The sequence below is a fragment of the Pinus tabuliformis genome, chromosome 1_2 (assembly GCF_031772625.1).
Source record: "Pinus tabuliformis cultivar Carrire ecotype Pingquan chromosome 1_2, CPIR1, whole genome shotgun sequence".
NCBI classification, from domain to species: domain Eukaryota; kingdom Viridiplantae; phylum Streptophyta; class Pinopsida; order Pinales; family Pinaceae; genus Pinus; species Pinus tabuliformis.
This window is the reverse complement of record NC_142298.1, coordinates 1,312,335,493-1,312,361,546: the sequence shown is the minus strand read 5'-3', so window position 1 is coordinate 1,312,361,546 and position 26,054 is coordinate 1,312,335,493. Positions and strand designations below refer to the sequence as shown.

At 37.9% G+C, this 26,054-nt stretch overlaps 1 protein-coding gene across 1 annotated transcript in view; it reads right to left on the bottom strand.

Moving 5' to 3' along the window:
* LOC149211035 (multisubstrate pseudouridine synthase 7-like) overlaps positions 1–26,054 on the bottom strand; it is a 361,532-nt gene that overhangs the window by 119,385 nt on the left and 216,093 nt on the right. Inside the window, exon 15 of the mRNA XM_089396877.1 lies at positions 224–402. Coding sequence (XP_089253003.1) covers positions 224–402 — 179 coding nt within the window. The remainder of the gene's footprint in view (positions 1–223; positions 403–26,054) is intronic.

Genomic DNA, 26,054 nt, shown 5'->3' with positions numbered 1-26,054 from the left:
CAAAAGGAGGTAAACATCCTTGATTTTTGACATCTATTACTTCCAGTAACGATAACCAACCCACATATAATACAGAGATTTAGAGTCACTATCAGTATCTAAGCATTGATGCGCAGGATGTCCTGAATCTCAAGAATAACGAACAAGAAGGATATGATAGTATGTTATGAACCTTGTCAAAATAAACAATGTTCGAACCAAAAGTTCATATCAGTGATCCTACCTTTGCTACTTTACGACTTTCTTGAGAGAAATCACTTTCAGAAGCTTCATCTAGAACATCAAACTCATATCCAGCATCGCCATCATTGGCTTCATTTTTGGATTGTTCCCTTGGACTTTGTTTATCAACTTCAGTTCCCTTACAATACACAAGGTCTCCTTCAACAATTTTCTCAACACCTGTTCGACACAAACTTCGGCTGTCAGAAATCCAGCAACATCAAACCATATTATAAAACAGAAGAAGAAATACAACATAACATATAATGTGTAAAAAAATAACTTGCATTTGCTGTAAATTGTAACAGACATAAAGGGACCTTTTGGAAAGAATTTTGCAAACAAACAGGGATAACCCTAAATATGAGTTCAGCTTACCATTCACAGACAGATGGCCAAACAGAAATTGCAAATAAGTGTTTGGAAACTTACCTCCATTGTTTTGTGACAGATAAGCAGGTATCCTGAGCGCCAGTTTGTTGAAAATTGGCAGCTTCAGGATGAATTTCCCAAAGAGAAACCCAACTACCCCAAAGAGAATTCAAGTGGATACAAGAGAAAGTATTATTAATGTGTTTGGCACTCCTCTCATTATTATTTGATGTGACAATTTATTTGGGCAAGCATTCATGACGGCTCCAATATCAAGACATTTATTAGCAATTTTGAATTTATGGTTTCCCTCCAAATTCAAGTCAACCTCATAATATTTACAAGTCGGCCTAACCCAAAGGTTGTGTCCCTTCTTATGATGAAACAACTACATATAGGCATCTATCCTTCTCTGTTTGGCACTTGCAACTCACAATTCTGTGGCACATCTTCTGTGACCTGCTGGAGGTATCTTCTGTGGCATATTGGTAGCATCATCTGTGGCCTATTGGGGGCTACATCTGCGGCCTAATGTGACATATCTCTGTGGCCTAACAGTAGCATCTCTGCGGCCTACTTGTGCCCATCTCTTCGGCCTTCTGGTGGTTGTCTCTGCGGCCTAATGGTGGCCATCTCTACGGCTATTTGAGGCACCTTCTGCAGCCCTGACTAAGGCATTTTCTATGGCCTTAATTGTGGCATCTCTGTGGCTATTTGAGGCATTTTCTGTGGTCCTCTACTCTAGATCTTCTGCGGCCTACTACAGCCCTATCTCTGTGATTGCATGCGGCCTACTACAGCCCTATCTCTGTGATTGCATGCGGCCTACCTGTGGCTTTTCTTTATGAATCTCTGTGGCCTTCTTGTGGATCTCTGTGGCCTTCTTCCTCAGACCTTTTTCGGCCAATATCAGCGGTTTCTTTGATGACATTTGTGGCCTACTTCAGTGTGCACAGGGCTAAATATAGGAGGGCTGAAAAGGATATCCAAAACTTAGTATCATTTGGGTTGTACAATAATGATAGCGACAATGATAATGTATGGCATGGACATATGATAAGGACTCTTGATAACGATGATGTATGGCAATGACATATGACAGCTATGCATGACAGTGATATTTGGTCTTGTGACAAAGATGAATGAGAGTATGGCAGTTATGTGACAATGATATGTGACAGTGCCTCTGTGATAGTGATGTGTGATAGCGCCTCTATGACAGTGATGTGTGATAGTGCTTCTATAGTGATGTGTATTGTTGACCACTGGAGTGGCACCTGATGATTATATGAAGACTCCATGCCCAAGGATAATCCAAAGGACACATGTACCATCAGATATCATCAATCAACAGAGTTTTTTAACTCTACTTCTATCTTTTCATCATCTTTCTTGTACCCAGATTCCACACCCTATGGGGAATTATAATAAGTCATACTAGTAATGATAAGTTTTTGAGTCTGTAACAAACCTAGGATGTTGAGACTCGATCAGCAAATGAGTACACCTTGGAGTGTTTTTTTTATCCAGTTAATTATCCCTTCTTTTTCAGAAGCAAATAATTTTCTGGGTTTTTCCACTCATTTTTACCCCAAAGTCGGGGTGACGGTTTGCAGGTTGAGCCCCTTACACATCTTAGTGTCTAGAGTCGATGCATAGTACCATACTACATCACACAAAAAATCTCGTGTAATTTGGCTAGGTCTAAGTAGGATTTTTTAATAATTAAAGATTTCCCGCAAAACAGGGTTTTTTAATTTTTTTTTTCGATGTAATGACGTAAATAAATGGTCTTAGGAAATGTCTGGGGCGTGTGACTACTCGAAATTCATCCTCAGAAACCCAGCATTACCTTAAGACCCACTTTGAGAGTCAAAAAATGACTTATAGACCTTCAAAAGCCGAATTTCCTAAGTGACAATGGCAAAAAATGAGAAAAATTCAATAATTGGAAAAATTTCTAAATTTTTCCAAAATCAAAGAAAGTTAACTAAATAGCATGGCAGTTCCAAATGAAATTCAAAGGTGATGTGGCAGTTACATGGAGCCCACCAAAAAGGCGCTAGCTCAATTACAACTCAAAGTCAAAGCAAGTCAAGGGGTGGTCAAAAAGCAATCAACAAGGCAACACGATGAAGTTTGGAGACACCATGAATTATTTAAAAGTGGATTTGATTTAATTTAAAGTCTAATGTTAAAGGTAATATGAGTGAAGAATGGACCCCACTCATTTTCCATTGTATACGTATATTCCAAGCTAAAGTTTCATGCACATGCCAAATGAACTCCACGCAGCCAGGCAAAGTAAAGTTTCAACGCACATGCTAAATCAGAAAATCAACGCTGATATGAGATTGGTTTGGTGAGAGATTTGTGGAGATTGGTCTCCACATGCTTCCATACACTTGTACGCTAATTACTCCTGGCAGTTTCCACGCATTTTACACATCAGTCAACACACTAGCAATATCCATACGCTGATCTGTTTGGCAGCTCTACCCACAGGTAGATTTGGCATAGAAACTCGTGGAACTTGGTTGTTGAGACTTCAATGAGAGTGTGCTCCCTTTTTTGCCCATCAGATTTCACACTAGGCAACCCATCAAATCAGCACTCGCAGCAGGTGATACACAGCAAATTATACCGCAGTCAAACAGCAGCCTACGAAAATTATGAACAGCAGTTTGTTGGTTCAAATTGCAAGGTGTCACACCATGTTTTTTTTACAAATTCATTGGGAATGCACTGGAGTTTACAGCAGCTAACTAAGGAGTTGTCTCCCCATTCCACCAGCATTCATACACATGGCAGCAGTGAGACACACACAGGTTACCAATGGATGAATGTTGATTCTCAAGGGAGATATACACAGCCAGTTAGGGAGCAGTTTACAACAGTGATCTCCAGCACTTGGACAGTTCTTGCAGCCACTAGCAAATTCCTTTTTTGCTTTGGGATCTTCACCCTTCCACTTGTCACTTGCACTCACATTGGGATTGGCTCCCATTTGCCTATTTAAATCTTTGGCTCTCATCTTTGATCATATAGAACGAGTTGTTGGGCTTCCGGAGACTCTGGTGAATTTTGTATTCATCTTTCATATAAATAAAAAAAAGGTCTTTGGGGTTACTAGCTTCTCTTGTGGTGCATTCTTTGGTTGATGATGTATACCTGTTTCATTTGATGTTATTATTCATTTGATTTTACATTGATATCTAGTTTTTTTTGTGCATTTTCCTGAGGGCATTATTGTCTAGGGAGGAGAGATTTGCAGCTATATCAAATCTCCTTTGGGCTTGGTATATTTTGTGCTCTTGTTGCAGCTTGTTATTTTCGGTTGAATGACAAGCTCAACTTGGCCTTTATATGCCAAGTCTCTTTTGCACTAACAATTTGTTTGCAAGCATTTTTGTGTTCAAAGGATAGGTTGCCAACTCTATTGGAGTGTGAGGACTTCTTTGGTTGGAATAGTCACCTCCAAGGATATCAAAGATCCCACAAGTTGTTCAAGCCAACAATCTCATAAGACATCAAGAGATTTATTTAAGAGGGGGTTTCATGAGCCCTTTGCTTCTTTTCCATCTTGAAAAATATCATATATTTTCTTCTTTCATTTGTGTGCGTATTGGTTTATCTAGCATTTGATGCCGTATTTCTTTTGCATGCTAACTCTTTTGCTTGCTTTTTTACAGGTGTTCTTGGAGGCAATTCAAGTTTGAAGAAAGGGAGATGAAGCATAAGCTAAGTAACCCTTTTCCATTTGGAAACTCAAGTCCAAGGTTATTTGGGCTTTCAATTTAAAGCATTTCACTTCACTCTAAGCAAAAAAACAAAACAATTTCATTTCTTAAAAAATAATATTTTGAAGGCACTAGTTGTTTATGTATTTCATGCTTATCTTATGTGTTTATGGTTATTGCTCATATCAGTTTTGCTTATAAATCTTAAAGAAATAATCTATTTAACTCTAACTATTCTCCTAGACACTCACATCTTTTTTAACTTTAATTTTCATTAGGGACCACCCCTCCCCCCCCCACTTAGCTAACCTAGGAGATAGCTCAAATGAAGAAAGTCGGGATTAGTGTGATAGCCCCTTCTCTGAATTCCCTACCACCAACCACACCTTGTGGGGTTGAAGGCTTTTCTCACTGACTTGTAGGTAGGTGCAGGCGGCAGGGTCAACATTTTTGGCGTCATTGCCGAGGACAAGCTTTCTTTTACCTGAGAAATCGACTAACCTTTTGGTTTTAACATTTTTGAACTTTAGATTTAGAGTCTTCCTCAAGTGGCGACTCCACTCAATCCAAATTTTGCAAGAGTCTCTACTAGGAGAAATTCAAGTGGTCTAGTTAACCCCTCTCCTAATCCTAAAAGGGTTTTTAGAGAGAGGTTGAATATACTTTCTCGTAGTAGAGCTCTTGCTAGTCTTGTGCAAGAGGCTATTTCTGATATTCATTTGCTTTTTCAAGAACAAGTAGAACCTAGCATCATGAATGATCTTTTTTCTCCTTGCAACTTCACTAACATAAATGGCTATCCTCACAATATCCCTGACAAGGCTATTGAAAAGTTGTCTTCCTTTCAAGGTAACAATGCCATTAGTGCTACATCACATGTGAAAAACTTTAATGTGTGTATCTTTAAATGGTGTAACACTGCTAATTATGAGGATGTGAAGATGAGACTTTTTGTTTTATCTTTAGAAAATGATGCTCTTTATTGGCTCACTGAGCAACCTGCTAACTCATATAACTCTTTACAAGCCATTCTAACTGCATTTTTAGATAAATTTGGAGAGAGGAAGGAAAATAGGCATTTGATCAATGCCATTAGCAACATGAAGAAAAATGAGAATGAAACCATGGAGGAGTTTAACAAGAGATTCAATGAATTAGTAAAAAGCATGCATGCTACTGCTAAACCTCCTGATGAATTTCTTTTATGCTCATATCTAGATGCTTTTGGGGTTGACACTGCTTATGAGTTGAGGAGGAAGGAGCCTACGAATCTGAGTGTAGTTCAATCTGAAGCCTTGAAGATAGAAAGGGCTAGAAAGCAGTTAGGAAAATCTGAAATACCTGGTTTCAATAGAGAGCCATCGAAACCGAATGATTCCAAAGGCAAGGCCAAAGAAGAGACTACACGTGATCATATTAAGGAGTTAACCCAACTCATCAAGAGTATGGAGGCAAATCACACCAGTCAAATCAATGCTATCCAAAATAGATTAGTGGCCATGGAAAGAAATCAAGGTGGGAGATTCCCAAATAGAGGAAATGATAGATGGCAAAAGAGATGACCTCCTAATGACCATAGGCCACCTAATCCACTCGAGTCTACAAACTTAGTTGATGATTCCATGCGTTATTGTAAACCTTGCGATGACATATATGATGAACTCACTTGTCCTTATGCAAGAAGGATCCTAGAAGGAGATATAATGGGAACAAGTGAACAAATCAATGTAGTTGGAAAAGAGCATCATTTGTCCTTGGAAAATTGGATGGAAGTTATGGAGAGTAGTCAGAAGGTAAATAAAAAGTCTCCATCCTTCTATAGTATAAATAATTTTGAAGATTTGGATAGGATCACTAAATTATATGGAGAGAAGCCTTCATCAACTCAAATTTTAGAGATAGCCAAGGATAAGTAAAGGGGAAAGAATAAAGAAAGAAATCATAGTAAAACTTTCACTCCACCCACATCGAAGTTGAATATTGACTTGGGAGGATGGATTAATAATGCTAAGATTTTAGTTCCTATCACTGAAATCATGAAGATTCCCTCCCAAAGATATAAATTGTTGAAAGCCATTGATGCTCCCAATGGAAAAGAAATGTCTAATTTTTCTAAGGATAGATATGAGGATACCCATATCACTCTGCAAAGTAGTGATATGTGTAGAGATAACAGAGATCACCAACCTTTTTTCATCACTATGTTGGTCAATGGAATGCTTTTACACAATTGTATATTTGACTTTGGGGCATCATCTTGTGTCATGACTAAGAAAGTCATGAATCAGTGAAATGTGAGGATTTCTAGACCCTACCACAACATTTGTGCAATGGATTCAAAGAGTATTGAAGTGTGTGGTTTGATAAAAGATCTTCAAGTCCACTTAGTTGTACATCCTGACATTATGATCACCATGGATTTTGTGGTGATTGATGTGCCTGATGCTTGGGGGGGGTGTTATTGTCTAGAAAGTGGGGAGCTGATATTTGGGGTAGTTTCCCAATGGATTTAAGTTATGCTACCATCCCTAATAGTGACGGCATCATGGTTAGATTGGATAGGGAATTGGAGAGAAGTTTCATATAGAAAATCCCAAGGAGCCTCATAATGAAATTGTGTATGAATCTGATAACTTGGGAAACTATGCTATACTGGCTAGTTCTTTTCCTCCTTTGCAGAAGGAAGTTGATTGTAAGAAAGATGGAGTTTGGCACATGAATTTTGATGGTGCCCATTCTAGGTATGGTAAGGGTGTTGGAATTGTCCTTACCTCCCCTCTTGATCACATATTCAAGTTTGCCTATAGATTGGAATGTGATGCAACCAACAATGTAGCAGAGTATGAGGCTCTATTGTTGGGCCTTGAGTTGGCAAAAGACTTGAGGATAAAGTTGCCTAGTATCAAGGGGGATTTTGATCTAGTCATTCTTCAAACTAAGAATCAATTTGCATGCAAGAATGATAGATTAAAGAAGTATCGAAATGTTGTTTGAGATAATATGGAATATTTTGATGCATTAGACCTTCAAGCAATTCCTATGGAAGGAAATAAACAAGCTGATGAGCTAGTTGTTGCTGCATCTACATTACAGCTTGGAGAACTTGGTGGATGACAAAATTAACATGGAGATTATCTTTAGGCAATCAGTTCCTGATAATCTAGAGCATTGGAAAATCTTTAATGATGAAAGCCAGGTGGTTCGTTTTTTAAACATGGAGGAATTTTCTGAAATTAAGGTTGGCTACAAAGAGGAAGAATATGATTATGAGGAGTGTAATGTGGTGACAAATCCCACTCCTAGGGAACGTGTAGCCTTGGAGCAAGTGTTTGACAGACATGATGCATCAAAGAGAAAAGATGATAAGAAAATTGACCCAGGGGAATTCATTGAAGTGAATATTGGTACCCGTCATGACCCAAAGATTATTAAAATATGCAAGGGTGCCAATGAGCAAGAAAGGAAGAATTTGATAAATTTACTTCATGAATATAGAGATGTTTTGGCTTTTTCACATGATGAGTTGAAAGGTTATAGGGAAGATGTTATGGAACATACTATCCCTCTTAAGGATGAAAATGTCAAACCCTTTAGGCAGAAACTTAGGCAAATCAATCCTAAGTTAGCCCCCTTGGTGCAAAAGGAATTGCAAAAGATGCTTCAGGCTGGTATTATTGCTCACACTAGCCATTCGACGTGGTGTTCAAACTTGGTTATTGTGAGGAAGAAGAATGGATCAATCAGGCTGTGTGTAGACTTTCGAAATCTTAATTTAGCCTGTAAAAAAGATAATTACCCTTTACCTAATATGGAAACATTATTGCAAAGGGTAACAGGATTTGGAATGATGTCTTTGTTACAAGGATTTTCAAGATACAACCAAGTCTTGGTGAAGAAGGAGGATAGACATAAGACAACATTCACCACACCATGGGGTGTTTTTGAATATTTGAGGATGCCTTTTGGATTAATGAATGTTGGGGCAACATTTCAAAGGGCTATGGACTATGCCTTTAAGGGTCTAATTGGGAAATTTATTGAGATCTATCACGATATTTAACTGTTTTTTCTAAAAATGGAATTTCCTATATAAGCCACCTAAGGCAAATTTTTGATAGGTGTAGAGAGTATGGAATATCCTTAAATCCTGCTAAATCTATTTTTGGAGTGACTGAAGGGAAGTTGCTTGGTCACATCATTTCAAAGGATGGGATCAAGATTGACCTTGAAAGAGTTGAGGCTATTCAAAAGATTCCTTTGCCTCATAATATTAAAACCCTTCAATCCTTCTTAGGAAAGATTAATTTCCTTAGAAGGTTCATTCCAAATTATGTTGAGATTGTCAAACCTATCCAAACCCTCTTAAAGAAAGATGTTAAGTTTGTTTGGGGAAATGAGGGTAAAAAAGGTTTTCGAGAAATAAAGGATTTTATTGTCAAAGCACCTGTTCTAATAATCCTTGATTATTCGAAGGAGTTATTGATTTTCTCTTTTGCATCCGAAGATACTATTGTCTGAGTTGAAGTATAACACCATGGAGTGTGAAAATTCTATCACTACAGCAACTCATTTACTTTTCCTACTTATTTCATCATAAGTTATTCATGAAATTACCTCAACAAACATTAAAATAAATATTGTTGCATATATCACACTGTAATATAGAAACAAACATATAAACACATTGACAGTTATTTTGGACTAATGTCCCCAGAAAACCCAATGTGGGAAAACCAATGCAGCAAGGGAAGAGTTTATTATTCAACAGTTTTCTAGTACAACAGGGTGCCAAACTGGCTTACCCACTGAAAGACAAATTCCCAGCACTTCTTCTGAACCCCGCATAGGTCGTACGGACCTCTGCGTCATACTCAAACCCCTCTCCGTCAACATGAAACCCTCTGCATCAGCCTACTGAGGCTCTACGCAGCCTCTCTGGCCTTCTGTGTCACTCCTACAGCCTCTGCGTGGATGACGCAAGCCTTGCTGGCTCTACGCAGTCTCTGCTACCTCTGCATGGCTTCCTCTGGCCCTGCATTTGACTCTTCAGCCTCTACGCTGATCTCCCATCTCTCTGCTCCGTACTTGTTGTCTCCTAACTTCTCTCCAGACTACTGGTTCAATTTCTCAACAAACCCTGCTCCAGAAATTGAAATTACTGGTCTCCCACACTATCTCCTCCAAGTGACCCTCAAGCCTCCTCTTATACTTTTCTCGTTGACAAATCAACGGCCGAGATTAAGTCCCTAATCAAAGGCTAAGATTAGATCTAGCTTGATCCATGTCTTTTGGACCATTCTAACACAGTTTCATATTAATACACATTAAAATTTTATTTTCCCTAAGTTTAGACTTAGGGACTCCATTAAAAATATTAATTATTTTAATATCTCCTGAACTGTTTAGAATTTGCCCAAACCCTTTCTAAGTATTGGAAATCTCATGTGCCCCAACCTCTCCACCAAATTTCGTGGCTAGAGCACATCCGATGCTACCCCAAATCAACACTCCCTCTTAGCAAGGACTGTGCTCTAGTAATACTCCTCACTGAGTATCACCCTGATCATCCGGCATTGGTCCCTGTGTTGATGTTAAGCCTCCTTGCCCAACATCCTCTACACTGCTGCATCCTGTATTGCTGCCCATGACTCTGCTACTGCCACTGCTGCATATGTACGACAGCTTCCTCCGCATTCATGCTACTGCTGGTCCTTTCTCCCAACACTGCATCCCCACTGCAACTCCCTCTGCATCTGTGTTGCTGCTGGTCCTTTCTTCCAACACTGCATCTGCACTACAACTCCCTCTTCATTTGTGCTGCTAACACACTACTTCTGAAAGGGGTTCTTTACCATCCTCATCTTTTCCCTGAAGTAGTCAAATTTTGACTTTCCAAGGGACTTGGTGAGGATATCTGCCACTTGTTCTCCTGTAGGAGTGTAGCTCAACTGTATAGCTCATCGTTGGACACAGTCTCTAACAAAGTGACACTGGATATCAATATGCTTCGACCTATCATGGAATACTGGATTCTCAAAGAGTTTAATGCAACTCTGATTATCACACATGATCCTAGTCGCCTCTATATTTCTTCTGAATAGATTTACCAGCAGTTTTCTAAGACATATGGCCTCACACGAAGTTGTGCTTGTTGCCATATATTCTGCCTCATACGAGCTCAGAGCCACGAACTTCCGTTTCCTACTGCGCCAGGAGGTCATTCCTGATCCAATGTTGAAACAGTACCCAAAGGTACTTTTTCGATCCACTGAACTTCCTGCCCAATCTGCATCAGTAAATCCACTCAACCTGATATCCTTACCCTTGGTGTATAAGAGCCCATAATCAATTGTTCCCTGTAAATATTTGAGAACGTGTTTGGTTGCTGCCTAGTGCGCCCTCTTTGGTTCCACCATGAACTGACTGAGGGTGTTGACAGCGTAGCAAATATCTAGCCTGGTATTGACTAGATACGTCAGGGACCCTATGAGTTGTTGGTATAGGGTGGGATCGACATCCTTGTCTTCTGATGCATCAATCTTCTTCCAATTGGTGATCATTGGCGTAGCCATAGGTCTACAGTCTCCCATCCCGAACCTTTTCAGTATTTCTGTAGCATACCTCCCTTGCCCAAGGAAGATTTCTCCTTTCTGTTGCCAAACTTCCAACCCTACGATGTAGTGCATTCGTCCCAGATCCTTCATATCAAACTCTGTGGCTAGATTCTTCTTGCAATCCTCAATGAGTCTAGATGATCCTGTCAGGAAGAGATCATCCACATATAATACTAAGATAAGTGGCTCTTTCTCTACGACCAAATAGTAGAGATTCAGATCCGCGTCACTCTTGACAAATCCCATCTTCTGCAAGTAGCCATCTATTCGACCATACCATGCTCTCAGTGTCTGCTTCAGCCCATGAAAGGCTTTCTTCAGTCTGCATACATGAGACTTCTGGTCATGAGTTTCAAAGCCCTCTAGTCGTTCAATGTATACCTCTTCTTCTATTACCCCGTTCAGAAATGTTGTCTTGACATCCATCTGATGGATCTCCCATCCCATCTGGGTTGCAATAGATATCACGGTCCTAATAGATGTATACCTAGCTACCGAGGCGAAAGTTTCCTCATAGTCAATCCCTTCCTTTTGAGCATACCCCTTATCCACAAACTCGGCCTCGTATTTTTCAACACTGTCATCTGCAGCATATTTGATCTTGTAGCATCTTGAACCTACCACAGATTTGTCTTGAGGCCTTGACACCACCTCTCAGACATCATTCACCATTATGGAGTTATACTCCTCCACCATCGCATCTAGCCTGACCTGATGCTAAGCTGCCTCCTTGAAACTGGCAGGCTCCCCATCCTAAGCTCCTAACGCCTGATACCTGTATGGCTATTTTCGCTCCCTCTTACTGTTCCTTGGCTCTCCAATCGCAGAAATGAAAAACCAGAAATCATGGTAAGTTTGACAGTTTGTGGCTTGGCATACATTATCAGGGAAGCAGCTGGACATAATTCCTACCATTTGAGCACTTTGGATGGAGAACCACTCTAGTTACCTGTGAACGGCCAACTACTCAAACTGTTCTACAAAGAAAATATCTGATGCTATGGGGCATCTTTTTGTATCATATTTCTAACCTTATCTCGTGTCTTTTTTGTTTAATTAGTTCTATTTCATGAATAAATGGTCATTAATGCTCTTAGAATAAATTTCCATTTCTTCGTTTCTGTACTTTATTTCATTTGATAATAGATAATATTTTGAATGGATACTGTTGATATATGTCTTTTTTCGGTTGATGCAGATTCCAAGTTCTTGCACACTATCATTTTGTATCTAGCACGCATCCCCATATGGAGCCAAATGTTGACCACTGGAGTGGCACTTGATGATTATATGAAGACTCCATGCCCAAGGATGATCCAGAGGACACTTGTACCATCAGATATCATCCGTCAACAGAGTTTTTAGACTCTACTTCTTTTTTCTCATCATCTTTCTTGTACCCAAATTCCACACCCTAAGAAGAATTGTAATAAGTGATACTAGTAATGATGAGTTTTTGAATCTGTAACAGGCTTAGGATGTTGGGACTCGATCTGCAAATGAGTACACCTTGGAGTGTTTTTTTTATTCGGTTAATTATCCCTTCTTTTTCAGAGGCGAATAATTTTCTGGGTTTTTCACTCATTTTTACCCCAAAGTCGGGGTGATGGTTTGAAGGTTGAGCCCCTAACACATCTTAGTGTCTAGAGTCTATGTATAGTACCATACTAGATCACACAAAAAATCTCGTGGAATTTGGCTAGGTCTAAGTAGGATCTTTTAATAATTAAAGATTTCCCGCAAAACAGGGTTTTTTAATTTTTTCTATGTAATGATGTAAATAAATGGTCTTAGGAAATATCTAGGGCATATGACTACTCGAAATTCATCCTCAGAGACCTAGCATTATCATAGGACCCACTTTGAGGGTCAAAAAATGACTTATAGTCCCTCAAAAGCCGAATTTCCTAGTGACAATGGCAAAAAATGAGAAAAATTCAATAATTGGTCTCCACATGCTTCCATACACTTGTACGCTAATTACTCCTGGCAGCGTCCACGCATTTTACATAGCAGTCAACACACTATCAATACCCATACGCTGATCTGTTTGGCAGCTCTACGCACAGGTAGATTTGGCATAGGAACTCGTGGCACTTGGTTGTTGAGACTTTAGTAGGAGTGTGCTCTCTTTTTTGCCCACCAGATTTCACACTTGGCAGCCCATCAAATCAGCACTCACAGCAGGTGATATGCAGCAAATTAACACACAGTCAAACAGCAGCCTACGAAAAGTATGAACAGCGGTTTGTTGGTCCAAATTGCAAGGTATCGCACCATGTTTTTTTTATAAATTCATTGCGAATGCACTAGAGTTTATAGCAGCTAAGGAGTTGTCTCCCCATTCCACCAGCATTCATACACATGGCAGCAGTGAGACACACACAGGTTACCAATGGATGAACCTTGATTCTCAAGGGAGATATACACAGCCAGTTAGGGAGCAGTTTACAACAGTGATCTTCAGCGCTTGGACAGTTCTTGCAGCCACTTGCAAATTCGTTCTTTGCTTTGGGATATTCACCCTTCCACTTGCCACTTACACTCACATTGGAATTGGCTCCCATTTGCCTATTTAAATAAGTTTTGGCTCTCATCTTTGATCATATAGAACGAGTTGTTGGGCTTGCGGAGACTCTGCTGAATTTTGTATTCATCTTTCATATAAATAAATAAAAGTCTTTGGGGTTACTAGCTTCTCTTGTGGTGCATTCTTTAGTTGATGAGGTATACCTGTTTCATTTGATGTAATTATTCATTTGATTTTAAATTGCTATCTAGTTGTTTTTGTTGCATTTGCTTGAGAGCATTATTGTCTAGGGAGGAGAGATTTGCAGCTATCTCAAATCTCCTTTGGGCTTGGTATATTTTGTGCTCTTGTTGCAGTTTGTTATTTTTGGTTGAATGGCACGCTCAACTTGGCCTCTATATGCCAAATCTCTTTTGCACTAACAATCGGTTTGCATGCATTTTTGTGTTCAAAGGATAGGTTGCCAACTCTATTGGAGTGTGAGGACTTCTTCGGTTGGAATAGTCACCTCCAAGGATATCAAAAATCCCACAAATTGTTCAAACCAACAATCTCATAAGACATCAAGAGATTTATTTAAGAGGGGGTTTCATGAGCCCTTTGCTTCTTTTCCATCTTGAGAAATATCATATATTTTCTTTTTTCATTTGTGTGCATATTGGTTTTATCCAACATTTGAGGCCCTATTTCTTTTGCATGTTAACTCTTTTGCTTGCTTTCTTATAGGTGTTCTTGGAGACAATTCATGTTTGAAGAAAGGGAGTTGAAGCATAAGCTAAGTAACCCTTTTCCATTTGGAAACTCAAGTCCAAGGTTATTTGGGCTTTCATTTGAAAGCATTTCACTTCACTCTAAGCAAAAAAAAAACAATTTCATTTCTTAAAGAGCAATACTTTGAAGGCACTGGCTGTTTATGTATTTCAGCTTATCTTATGTGTTTATGGTTATTGCTCATATCAATTTTACTTATAGATCTTAAAGAAATAATCTATTTAACTCTAACTATTCTCCTAGACACTCACATCTTTTTTAACTTTAATTTTCGTTAGGGACCACCCCCCTTTGCTAACCTAGGAGATAGCTCAAATGGAGAGAGTCGGGATTAGTGTGACAGCCCCTTCTCTAAGTTCCCTGCCACGAACCACATCTTGTGGTGTTGAAGGCTTTTCTCACTGACTTGTAGGTAGGTGTAGGCAGCAGGGTCAACATGTATAACAGTGATGTGTGACAGTGATATGTGACAGTGCCTCTAAGTCAAAGATGTGTGGTTGTGCTTTATGACTGTAATATGTATAACAGTGATGTGTGGACAGTAATATGAAGGCAACTTTGAGGACCTGTAACTGTCTCTTTGATATATTTATCTGTTGTCATCTTATGAGGATCTAGTATGATCCAAGATTGGCCCTAGGTGGCCTAATGTGATTGATGATGAAAGACTTATGTCTCATGATATTTGTACATTGTATCTCAACTGAACATTTGATGAATACCTTGGTTGGGTTTTCCCCCTTGTGGGATTTTTCCCAGGTCTCTGACCTAAATCTTGGTGTCTCTATTGTGTATGCTTTTCTTCTATTGTTCCTTACTATTCCACTGCATTGTTGATGTTATTGTTCTCTCTACATAATTGCTAATGGTGTGTAACAAACTAAATTTATATAAAAATAAGCACAAATAATGTAAAAGACAACAAATAATATTAATGACTTATTAGTCAGCAATTAATGAAAAGGTATGTCCCTAAGGACATAACCGTTAGTGAAAAGGTACTTACCTAGTTATATATACAAGACCCTCATTCTCAGTTGTACTCACCTTACATCAATACTTTAATACAATATACATTTTACAATCACTATCCTACGATGGAAGTCTTTGTCTATGAAGTATTTTAATATTTCCGCTACGTATAAGACTTTTGGGCGTTACATTGGTATCAGAGCCACGTTTGATCCGACCTTTGGTCATTAACACATCCATCAACCTTTTTGTCATTGTGATCAAATGTTTCACTACATGGTTGGACGTTCGCCATTTTGCCAGATTCGTCGTCAAGCCTTTGGCCATTAAAATTAACAAGGGGTTTATACATTAAATAATTATTAAAAAATAAAAATAATATATATATACAGTGTTCCACGGCGACACGTCCCCTAGGGTCGGGTGCGTGCACCCCTCGCACCCCACACACCCGGGATGGGGGGACATCTGGGGAAACGTTTCCCCACGTCCCCCTTTTAAGGAGACACAGGGGGGACATTTGCCCAGTGTGGGGGACGTGACTCCCCAACAGGAGGACCCCTGGGCGTCCCCCCTCAAAATGGGCTATGCTTCCCCCCTTAAATCTGCTTATAAACAATGATTTATGACAAGGAAAACTTAGTATTTGACCATATTTCCCTACTAATGCTATGCAATTCATGGTAATGTTAAATTCTTAAAGTAAAAGTGACATTCTCCTTTATTTTTCATTTTCATTCTTTTACATAAATTTTTAACATTACCATGAAATGACTCAGGATATTTGAGAGTGGTTTTGACCTCATTGGATTTCATATGGAGAAAGTAGAATTTTAGATCTCACTCAAAATTCAGTAGACTTAACAGTTTTTCAGGAATTCAGGGTTTGATGGATTGCAATGTTTCCATTGCATTTTGTCATGTACAAGGGTATGGTATTAGTATCTAATCAAGAGCACCAAGCCCTCTGTGTACTTTAGAGTAATTTGTAGACTCATCACTACATTGTTTTTGGGTTTTAGCTATATCAATTTACTATTCCAGACTCCACTGACACTAGGAGATTTGGGGGGTATGATGTACTTTGAGATAGGGGGATCAAAGATGTGTATGCTTGCTGGGCAACTTATGGGGCAGCATGCCCTATTATACAACAATTAGCCTTGAGGGTCCTCTCTCAAGTTATCTTCTTGTTGTGAGAGGAATTGGAGCACTTATGGGAATCTATATAGTTTGAAAAAGAGCAAACTTGAGCAATCCAGGGCGGAGACAATGGTGTATGTGCACACCAACCTTCGTCTTATTTACAGGCAAAGGCAAGAGTGGTTAGAGGGAAAGACAAAGATGTGGGATGTGTTCCCTGATGATATGGGCTTGGACGACAGTGTTGAGTTGGCATTAGTCAACATGGATCTTAATGACCCAGTGCTAGAGCCAGTGACTTTTGATGATGAGTCAGAGTATCTTGAGGGGTCATCCTCCACACCAACAAATGCAATAGCAAATCTTGGATTGGGCATAGAGGAGAAGGATGGAGTAGAGTCAGATGGCAGTGGCAATAATGGTGATTATGACATGGAGGAGGACATGGACTATTGATAGAGTGATGAGTCGTGGACTCGTGGCTCACTGTGTAGTGGCTAGTGAGTCATGACCAATGCCATTGACGAAAGTGTTGAGCTATGATATTCCTACTTATTTTGTATCTACGCTTTTGTATTTTCCAGTGTCATTCTCTCAGGACTCAGGGGTCAGTATCTATGTAATACATTTTGATTTTGATGACTTAATGGAAAATCTGCATTTTACGGTTTTAATATCTAAGTTCTAAATTTATAGTTAGTAGTTTCTTATGTGCTTGTACATGAAAAATGAACATTGAACATTCAAGACCAAGCATATCACATTCTGATTCTATTTATTTTTTTTAAATGAAGTAATTATATTTTAATTTGATTAGATAAGTTGCAATTTAATATGGATCAAGAACTATATTTCAGTGTGTGTGTATATATATATATATATAACGTGTCCCTCATGTCCTATTTCCGAGGACGCTGTGTTTCGTGTCAAATACTCGTATTTACATGTCCTGTTATGAAACCAGCTCACAAAAAGATAGAAAAGATAGATGAACGCCTTAGAAATAAGCCTCTTCGAGGAGGCAACCTCCTTTACATTACACAAATGAACAATTCTTGGATGATACAAATGACAAGACCTCCTTTCTATATATAGGAGTCTAAGGAGTCATAATATAATCAGAGCCGACATAACAATAATAATGTAAGGGCACAATAATAACAATATGGGGACTACATGGGTACAAAAATACAATAAGGGGGTTGTACTAATAACAATAAGGGGTTACACTGGTAGTATAGGGGCCTAACATGCCCCTCTCCTTTAAAAAGTGTTGTCCTCAACGCTTGAGTAGTTCTTGATGCTTCTGTATAAAATTATTGTCCTTCCATGTGGAATCTTCGGTGGGTAAGTTCTTCCACTTGATGAGATACTCTGAAATTGATCGATTTTGTAGCTGTCGGGTTCTTGTTTCTATGACTGCTCTAGGTTCCAATATGATTTTTCCTTCCTCTTCAAGGTTTGGCAATATTGTTTGAATTGGGATATTCTGCAACTTTTGAATGAGTGGCCACAGTTCTTTGTCCTTCTTCCATTCATTCATTGCTTCATTTATCCAATCTGGTTGGATAATAGAAATATCACAAAACAATGCTTCCATATCCTCATCCTTTCTTGAGAGTGCATCTGCAACAAAAAATTTCTTCCCTTTTCTGTAGATGATGTCAAAGTCATAACCCAACATATTTGTGACCTATTTTTTATGTTCTTCTAAAGATAATATTTGTTCTAAAAAGTATTTAAGACTATCATGATCCCTTTTTACCTTGAAGTGTCTTCCCATTGGGTAAGGTCGTCATTTCTTAAGTGCATGTAGTATTGTGAACATTTCCTTCTCATAAATAGCTTGCTTGAGATGTAGCCGTAAAAATACCCAATCACCTACATCAAAACCTTTTTCACTGTGATGTTGATCTACCCGTTGTTTCATTCGATTCTGCACCAAAGTGGTGTTATCCTTTAAAAGTTGGAGAACTTGTTGTTGATGCTCGATGTGACCTTTCACTGCTTGAACCTTTTTCTTCTTGATATGTTCTTTTATCTTGAGAGTTTGAAGAGTGGTAATTTCTTCCAATGCTTTACAAGATATGGTCGAATTCATTTCTTGATGCTCGATGTGATCTTTCACTTCTTGAACATTTTTCTTCTTGATATGTCCTTCTATCTTGATAGTTTGAGGAGTGGTAATTCCAGCCAATGCATTACAAAATATGGTTGGATTCATTTCTTCTTTTTTGATGTGATCTTTCACTTCTTGAACCTTTTTCTTCTTGATATGTCCTTCTATCTTGAGAGTTTGAGGGGTGATAATTCTTGCCAATGCTTTACAAGATATGGTCGGATTCATTTCTTCTTTCTCTGAGGTTGGGTCCTGGCATATATCCTCTTCTTTTGATGTTTCTTGATCATTTTCTTCCTCCTCTTCATACTCTATGTAAAATAATTTCTTCTCAGCACACTTATGACCTTTAGTGCATTTGCTATCACAATTGTAACAAAGCCCTTTTTCTCTTTTTTCTTCCAATTGTTGTGGCGTAAACCTTTTAGGTTATGGAAGGCTAGGAGAAGAAACACTTCCATAATTATAGTCATGAGTGGTGGGGTTCCTTGTTTCCATAATTTCGCTTTCAATTTTTTTTGCCCACCTGAATGCCTTCTCCAATGAATCAGGCTCCCAAAGACGAACCTCATGTTGAATGTTATCCTTTAAAGTACTTAAGAAGACATCAATCCTTTGCTTCTCTGGAATATCATTTACCCTTAGATTCAATTTTTGAAAGTCCTCAATGTGCTCTGCCATTGAACACTTTTGTTTGAGATTTATCAATTGGCTAAAGAAGGTGTTTCTCTTTGTATCCTCATAATGTGCTATCATTTCCTCCGTGAAAATTGACCATGTAACAAGTGGTTTACAAGAACAAAGCCCTTTATACCATAAAAATTGATCCGGTTCTAAATATGAAGATGCAATACGTACCTTTTGTAACAGTTGCACCTCATGTAGATCAAAATATTGCTCCATCTGTCGTATCCAATTTACCGGATCCTTGCCATCAAACTTCCTCATATCGCATTTTCTTGATTTTAGGAGCTCGATCTTGAAACGACTATAACTTTGTAATTTCGGCTCTTCCAGTTCTGAAATTGCAACCTGCAGTAGCCCTCTGCGTCCTCTTTCCAATGCCACCAGTCTGATCAAAATTGGATTCTCCAAGAAAGAGTTATGCACAATCTCCCAAGATGACCTGATTATATACCTTTTCAAAAGATCGAACTTGTATGAAGTGCCACATGTCACTGTTTTGACCTTTGGATCTGAAAACTATACACAAGAAACTACAGTCCGTTCTCTTTCTGTAACTTCTTATGAAATTTCAATCTGATGCTCAGAGAGACAGTTATGACAATTTTCCCAAGGTGACCTATTTGGAATGTAATTTGGGGGTTTGCAAAAACCCTAACTTCCTCAGACTATATCTCTGAAACTACAACGAGACAGGATCTGAAATTCGGAGCCGAGGTTTAGACCGATTGCTTCTCAAATGGGTTTTTGGTTTACCTTTTGAAACTTCATAGCGAAACAGTTATAACGAAAATCCCACAATGACCTATTTTAGTTGAAATTTTGGATCTTGCAAAAACCCTAACTTCCGCAGATCATATCTCCAAAAATATAGCGATACAAGCTTTGAAATTTGGACTCGAGGTTCAGCGCGAGTTCGTCTCAAACGGGTTTTTTTTCACTTCTAAAACGTCGTAGAAAACAAGTTATAGCAAAAATGCCACGATGGCCTATTTGGAGTAGCGAAACCCTAAAATCTAAAGCTCTGATACCAAATGTTATGAAACCAGCTCACAAAAAAATAGAAAAGATAGATGAATGCCTTAAAAATAAGCCTCTTCGAGGGGGAAACCTCCTTTACATTACACAAATGAACAATTCTTGGATGATACAAATGACAAGACTCCTTTCTATATATAGGAGTCTAAAGGGTCATAATATAATCAAAGCCGACATAACAATAATAATGTAAGGGCACAATAATAACAATAGTGGGCTTCTATGGGGCACAATAATAACAATATGGGGGTTGTATTAATAACAATAAGGGGTTACACTAGTAGTATAGGGGTCTAACATGTTCTCCGTGTCTCGTGTCCTCGGGTCATGTGACTTAGATCATATAGTTATATAATTACAATATTAATTAATTTAATTAATTATTGATATAATTAATTCAATTATAAATATATATATATAATAAAAAATAAAATAAAAACCTAAGGTCGAGAAGAACAGAATCTAAATCAAAAATGAAGACCGAAAGATTTTTAGAAACTTCACGTAATTATGCTTCAATGCTATCTAAAATTATAAGGTCTATTGCAGGGAAAGATGTCACTATTGCCATCTCCCCTGTCGAAGGTAAAAATTATACAACTCATAAAATCGCAAACTAGCTAGTCATTCCAGGGTCAAATATAATCGAAAAATTAGATTGTTTCGGCAACAAAAAATATAACATAACCAGTGTACAGTTAAACATTGAGGATTATACATTTGTATCACATTTCTGAGTTCAAACCCTATGGAGCGATCAGGGTGACATTATTTTAGGTTCACCCTGGATGGAAACCCGAGGTTCCTTCATCCTGAATACAAAAAAAAAGAAGTTTTTGACATTTTCTTACAAAAAGAAAAAAATAACACTACAAGATGTTATCGTGCAGCCAAATTTAGTAACACTAGAAAACATTCAAGACATTTCAAAAGTAGTATTTCAAGAAGATAAAAAAGTATTACAAAATATGCAAAATGAAATTGACAAAATCATTGTTGATAGAAATGAAGAAGTCTTGCGACTTAAGAACCATAGTGAAAAAATACTAACCCAAATTAAAAAGCTTATGAATGACAAGAAGTCATTAAAAGGCAAGTTAGAGCAACTTGCTCAAGAAGTATTGAAATCTCCAGGCGTAACGTCCAGGTTGAAGATAAGGGAACTAATACTAATCCAATCAATATCACAACTCAAGACGAGAAGCTTGAAGGCCAAAATAAAGCTGACTCAAAAAAAGAGGAATGCTTACATCTCAAAAATCATAACCAAAATCTGCTCAAATAGATTAAAAAACTTAAGGGCGATAAGAAATCATTGACGAATAGGTTCGAAGAACTTGTCACAAAGGAAGCATCAAAATCTCCAGATGTAGCAATCAAAGCTGAAGAAACAAACATCGATACCACTAATCTCGTAGTTCAGGGAAATCCAAATCCTACTGAAGTAAAGACGTACTCAGAGGTTGTCATTCAAACGATGCACACTCCAAATGAGGATTCAGTGATCAATTCGACAATAACAATGCCTGAAGGAAATCAAGAAACTTCCATTGAAACATTTAAGGAAGTTCAGATAAATAGCAGGGAGCTTTAGCTGAGGTGACAATGGGTTATCGTTCCATTGTTGCCCTTGACCAAATAGTCACTCTATAGGATCCCCTCCTAGGTCCCCTGCTAGTTTGAGCGATAACAGTCCAAAATGTTGACATATTTACGGAACTCATCTTTTGTCCTTCCTTGACTTCCTTGAAGTATATTTTCCTTAGATTAGGTTTTAAAAATAATCCCTTTTGTTATATATAACTTGGTATACATATACATACATACATACATATATCTATATATATATATATATATATATAAAGCCTTACTTATCCCTTTGGAACTTTTTCTTTTTTTTTAACTATCAACTATAAATCCCTTAAATAATTCTTCACTCATATATAACTATGCACTATAAAATCCTTAAATAATTTTCCCCTTAATATATTCCTTTTGTAAAATATTCAAGTGAGAATACTTGTTTTTAATTTTTTTTAAGGTTTGTGTTTTGTGTTTTCAAAATGAACTTTTATTTACTGAGTTCAAATTGTATAAAACCTTTAATTTAATCAATAAAGAATCTGGTTGTGACTTATGATTGCAAATTAGCATCGTTGGCACCGTTTCAATATGCCTTTGTGTGGTCACAAAGTTATGTGAGTGACCTTTTATTCATTTAAATCTCTCTTGAGCCTAATTAGTTGGAACAATAATTGCAATTTCTCCAGAGCATAGAAAGTCTTCGGGTATGGTTTGAACTTTGAATAGCCACAAGCATAGTGAATACATTTATTCAAACATATCCCTTCAATTAATTTGCCATATGAGTACAGATTTGAGCAAAGTATGGCGACGGAGTATAGCGATGTGGCAACGGACGAATTTTTGACAGCGATTGTGTGGATGTGAGTGTTCGACTCTGCAATGATTTTAAATGTATAGTGTTAGGCCAAAATAGTAGTGGTAGAGAAATGTGGTGGTGGTGGCGGCCTGTTTGGGAGTGACTACGGCCGCAATGGTGGTAATAGCTTGTGGGAGCAAGGAAAATGCCCGGACGAACTAACATATGGAACGACGCATTGGAGGCTATGCGCAGGTTGTCGGCCCATCGGAGGCTGTGGCGGCAGCTTTTGTGGCTAGGGGTGTTCAGCAAGGACGACGGTGGCCTGCAGTGTGCGGTTGGTCAATGAGGATGGGGCAGCACCACAATTGGTCGCCTCTTTCTTTCTTTCTTTTTTAAATTTTGACTCCTTTTTTATTGTTTTTTTCTTTCTTTTTTAAATTTTGACACCTTTTTTATTATTTTTTCCTTTCTTTTTTTTTCTTTTATTTTATAATGGCCAAAGGCCTGACGATCCAAACTCTGTGTAGTGATACACTTCAATCGCGACGTCAACAAAGTTGACAAAAGTTTGATGGTCGAAGGTCGGATCAGACTGGGTTTGTGTAGCAGTTGAGCGACCAAAGGATCGAACAACTCTAATACCAATGTAACAAACAAAGTTCGTACTTCACAATAATCTTCAGAACACTTGGTATACAAGCACATTCATTGAGGATAAAAAACATATATATCTTGAATATTGTATAAAAGAATTGATATGAGATTGCTACAAATGAGAGCCCACTTATATACCTAGGCCGATGCCCCTTCATGAATAGTCATGTCCTTAAAGACATGCCTCTTCTATATCAATCACTAATTAATCATTATTATAATTATCATTATTATTTATATTTATATTATTTTTATATATATTTTATTCATAACACACCATCAACCGTCACAACTTCAAACAACAAACAATCATGATTATGCACTAAAGCCAAAACAAAAGATAAAGTATTTCCATAAATATGCTTTGAAGATAAAGCATTTTTTAGAGGAAGGTAATGAATAACATCAAGTAAATAAATGAAATAATAATAAATGAAGTGTTACATCCTAACTAAGGGACATGACCTAACTAAAGGGCGTGCCTATTCCACCAATGTAAGTAGTTAAAGTGTATAAATACAGTCACGAAGGTCACTGTAAGTCATATCATTCAATCATATCTTATTCATTATTTTATGTCAATTGGGTTTAGCTCAGGTGGATGGAAGAAATGATTGTTATCCTGCCTGTTGACCACTACGTGTCAACTACCCTTAGCAATACACCCCCTTTTCTTCGCAAAAGGGTAGCGCTTGATTGACGTGTCCGTGCCATTCGACAGTCATCGTCGACCTTATCATATTATGTTGTAAACCCAGTCTGCATGTGTGAATTGTAAATAATCTTAGCAGAGCTGAGTCATGTATGAAAATTGCCTAGGTGGACCTAATTTTCTAGTGATAATCTACGTTCCGGAGGTTTTTTGTCTCACTGATCAATGATCAGCAGAGTTTTCCTTCAGCCTAACCCCAAAGCCAGAATAAATTTTGTCATTAGAATCTTAGGGGAATCCTAGTGCGTTGATTTGCTAGATGATCTATGAGGGTCTATGTCAAATGGGTTTTCCCCCTTCGGATGTAAAATTGTAAAAGTCATGATGTAAAGTGTCTTGAGGTTTAGGAAATGTTTTAATCCCCTCATAAGTCCTAAGTCCTAGGTGATTTTTCCAAAGGCTAAGTTCGAGGATCCATTTAAAAATAAATATAAAAATAAAAAATTGGAAAAATAAAAAAACAATAAAAAAATAAAAGATATAAATAATTAAAAAAAATAAAAATATATATAAAATATAAAAATAATTAAATAATAATAAGTCAAATTTTTTGAGTAAATAAATGCAGAATTTCAATTTTTAATATATTAAAATGCATTTAAAAATTTGACGGATGAGATTAAAAGATATCTTGATCTTCATCGACGGTCGAGATCATTTTGACATGGATCACTCGAATTAGCCGTTGGGAATTTTTCCTTTAAATAGGGTGCTAGGGGTCATTTGAGATCAGATTCGATCTGTGAGTCTTGTGCTGAAGAAAGCTCTCTTGTAAACTTTTTCTGGTGCAAATAAAGAAAGACTTTGGGGTGGAAATCTTGCTGGTGCTACTCTCTTGAAGTGTTGTAAGCTGTTTTATTACTGCATAATTTTATTTTCAGCCACTCGTAATAGCTTGATGTAGAGTATTGTTGAACACAGATATCTTGTTCACTTACTAAGGTTTGAATAGTATTAGAATTTCTAAAATAATGGCAGGTATCTCCATTGGATCTGGGATCTAGTACTGTTTTTCTCTCTTTATTGATGGTTGAAGTGAGTTGTGCAGGAAACCCTTATTGAGAAAATCAGTGGGCGTTTGGGGAAGTTCTCGGCTGAACCAGCCAACTCCCGCAAAGCACTCTCTTGTAGAGCCCAGCCAGTTTTGATTTTGGGTTTATCATTTAGAGTTTATTTTTGAGTTGCATGAGAGATTTCTGAGGTATCTCATAGTAAATCTAATATTTTGAAAATATTTCTGTGGATTACTGATAAATCTAGCTGTTTAGAGTCGTTGATGTGTGAAAATTGTAATTATTTAGTTAAATTTTGGGTTTAATCTTTGCATATATATATTCTCTGGGTTTTTTTTTTTTTTTTTTTTTCACAGGTTGCAGGTCTGAGAAGAAATTTTGTGAGAAACCAAATCTAAGCCCTGGAGGGTGAGATCTAGCCCAGAAATTAGTTTTTGCAGGGTCTTCGTTTTGCTGTTCGAGGGTTTCAAACTTCAGATCCGGAAATTTTTGTGGAATTTTTTTTTTGAGTTCCTGGGTTTCATTTCAGTGGTTGAGGAGTTTTCACAGGTTCTAAGGCAAGCTGTGTTTATTCATGCAGCTGCATATAATCTCAATTTTCTCACACAGTCACAGCTCTCAACGCTTCCCCTGCATCTGCGTGTTGTATTCTCATTGCTGCCAAACCATGCAGCCCATCCCACGCTGCTACCACAAGCTTTTTCTATTTCATTTCTTCATTGCTCTCAACCTGTATGGCAAGCAAAATAAGAAAAACTCTATCCTTCACATTGCCCACGCAATTTCTTCTCTGCGTGTTAACTCCTACGCAGCAGATGTTGTCGTCCAGTATTGCAGCTGCTAGTTCTGCTCTTGCATTTTCTTTTGAATGCCCACTAAACCTGCAAACGAATCCATTCATAAAAAAATCGTGGCCTTTTCCTGCATTTTCCCTCTTTCCCACCACGCAGTCTTTATTCTGCTCTACGTTTTCTCTTCTTTTTGCTGCCATCACGCAACTCTTTACAATAGCAGCAATCTTCAACGCTTTTCTCCCGCCGTCCAGCAAACTTCTTCCTTGATCGATTTTTTTTTTCTCTCTCAG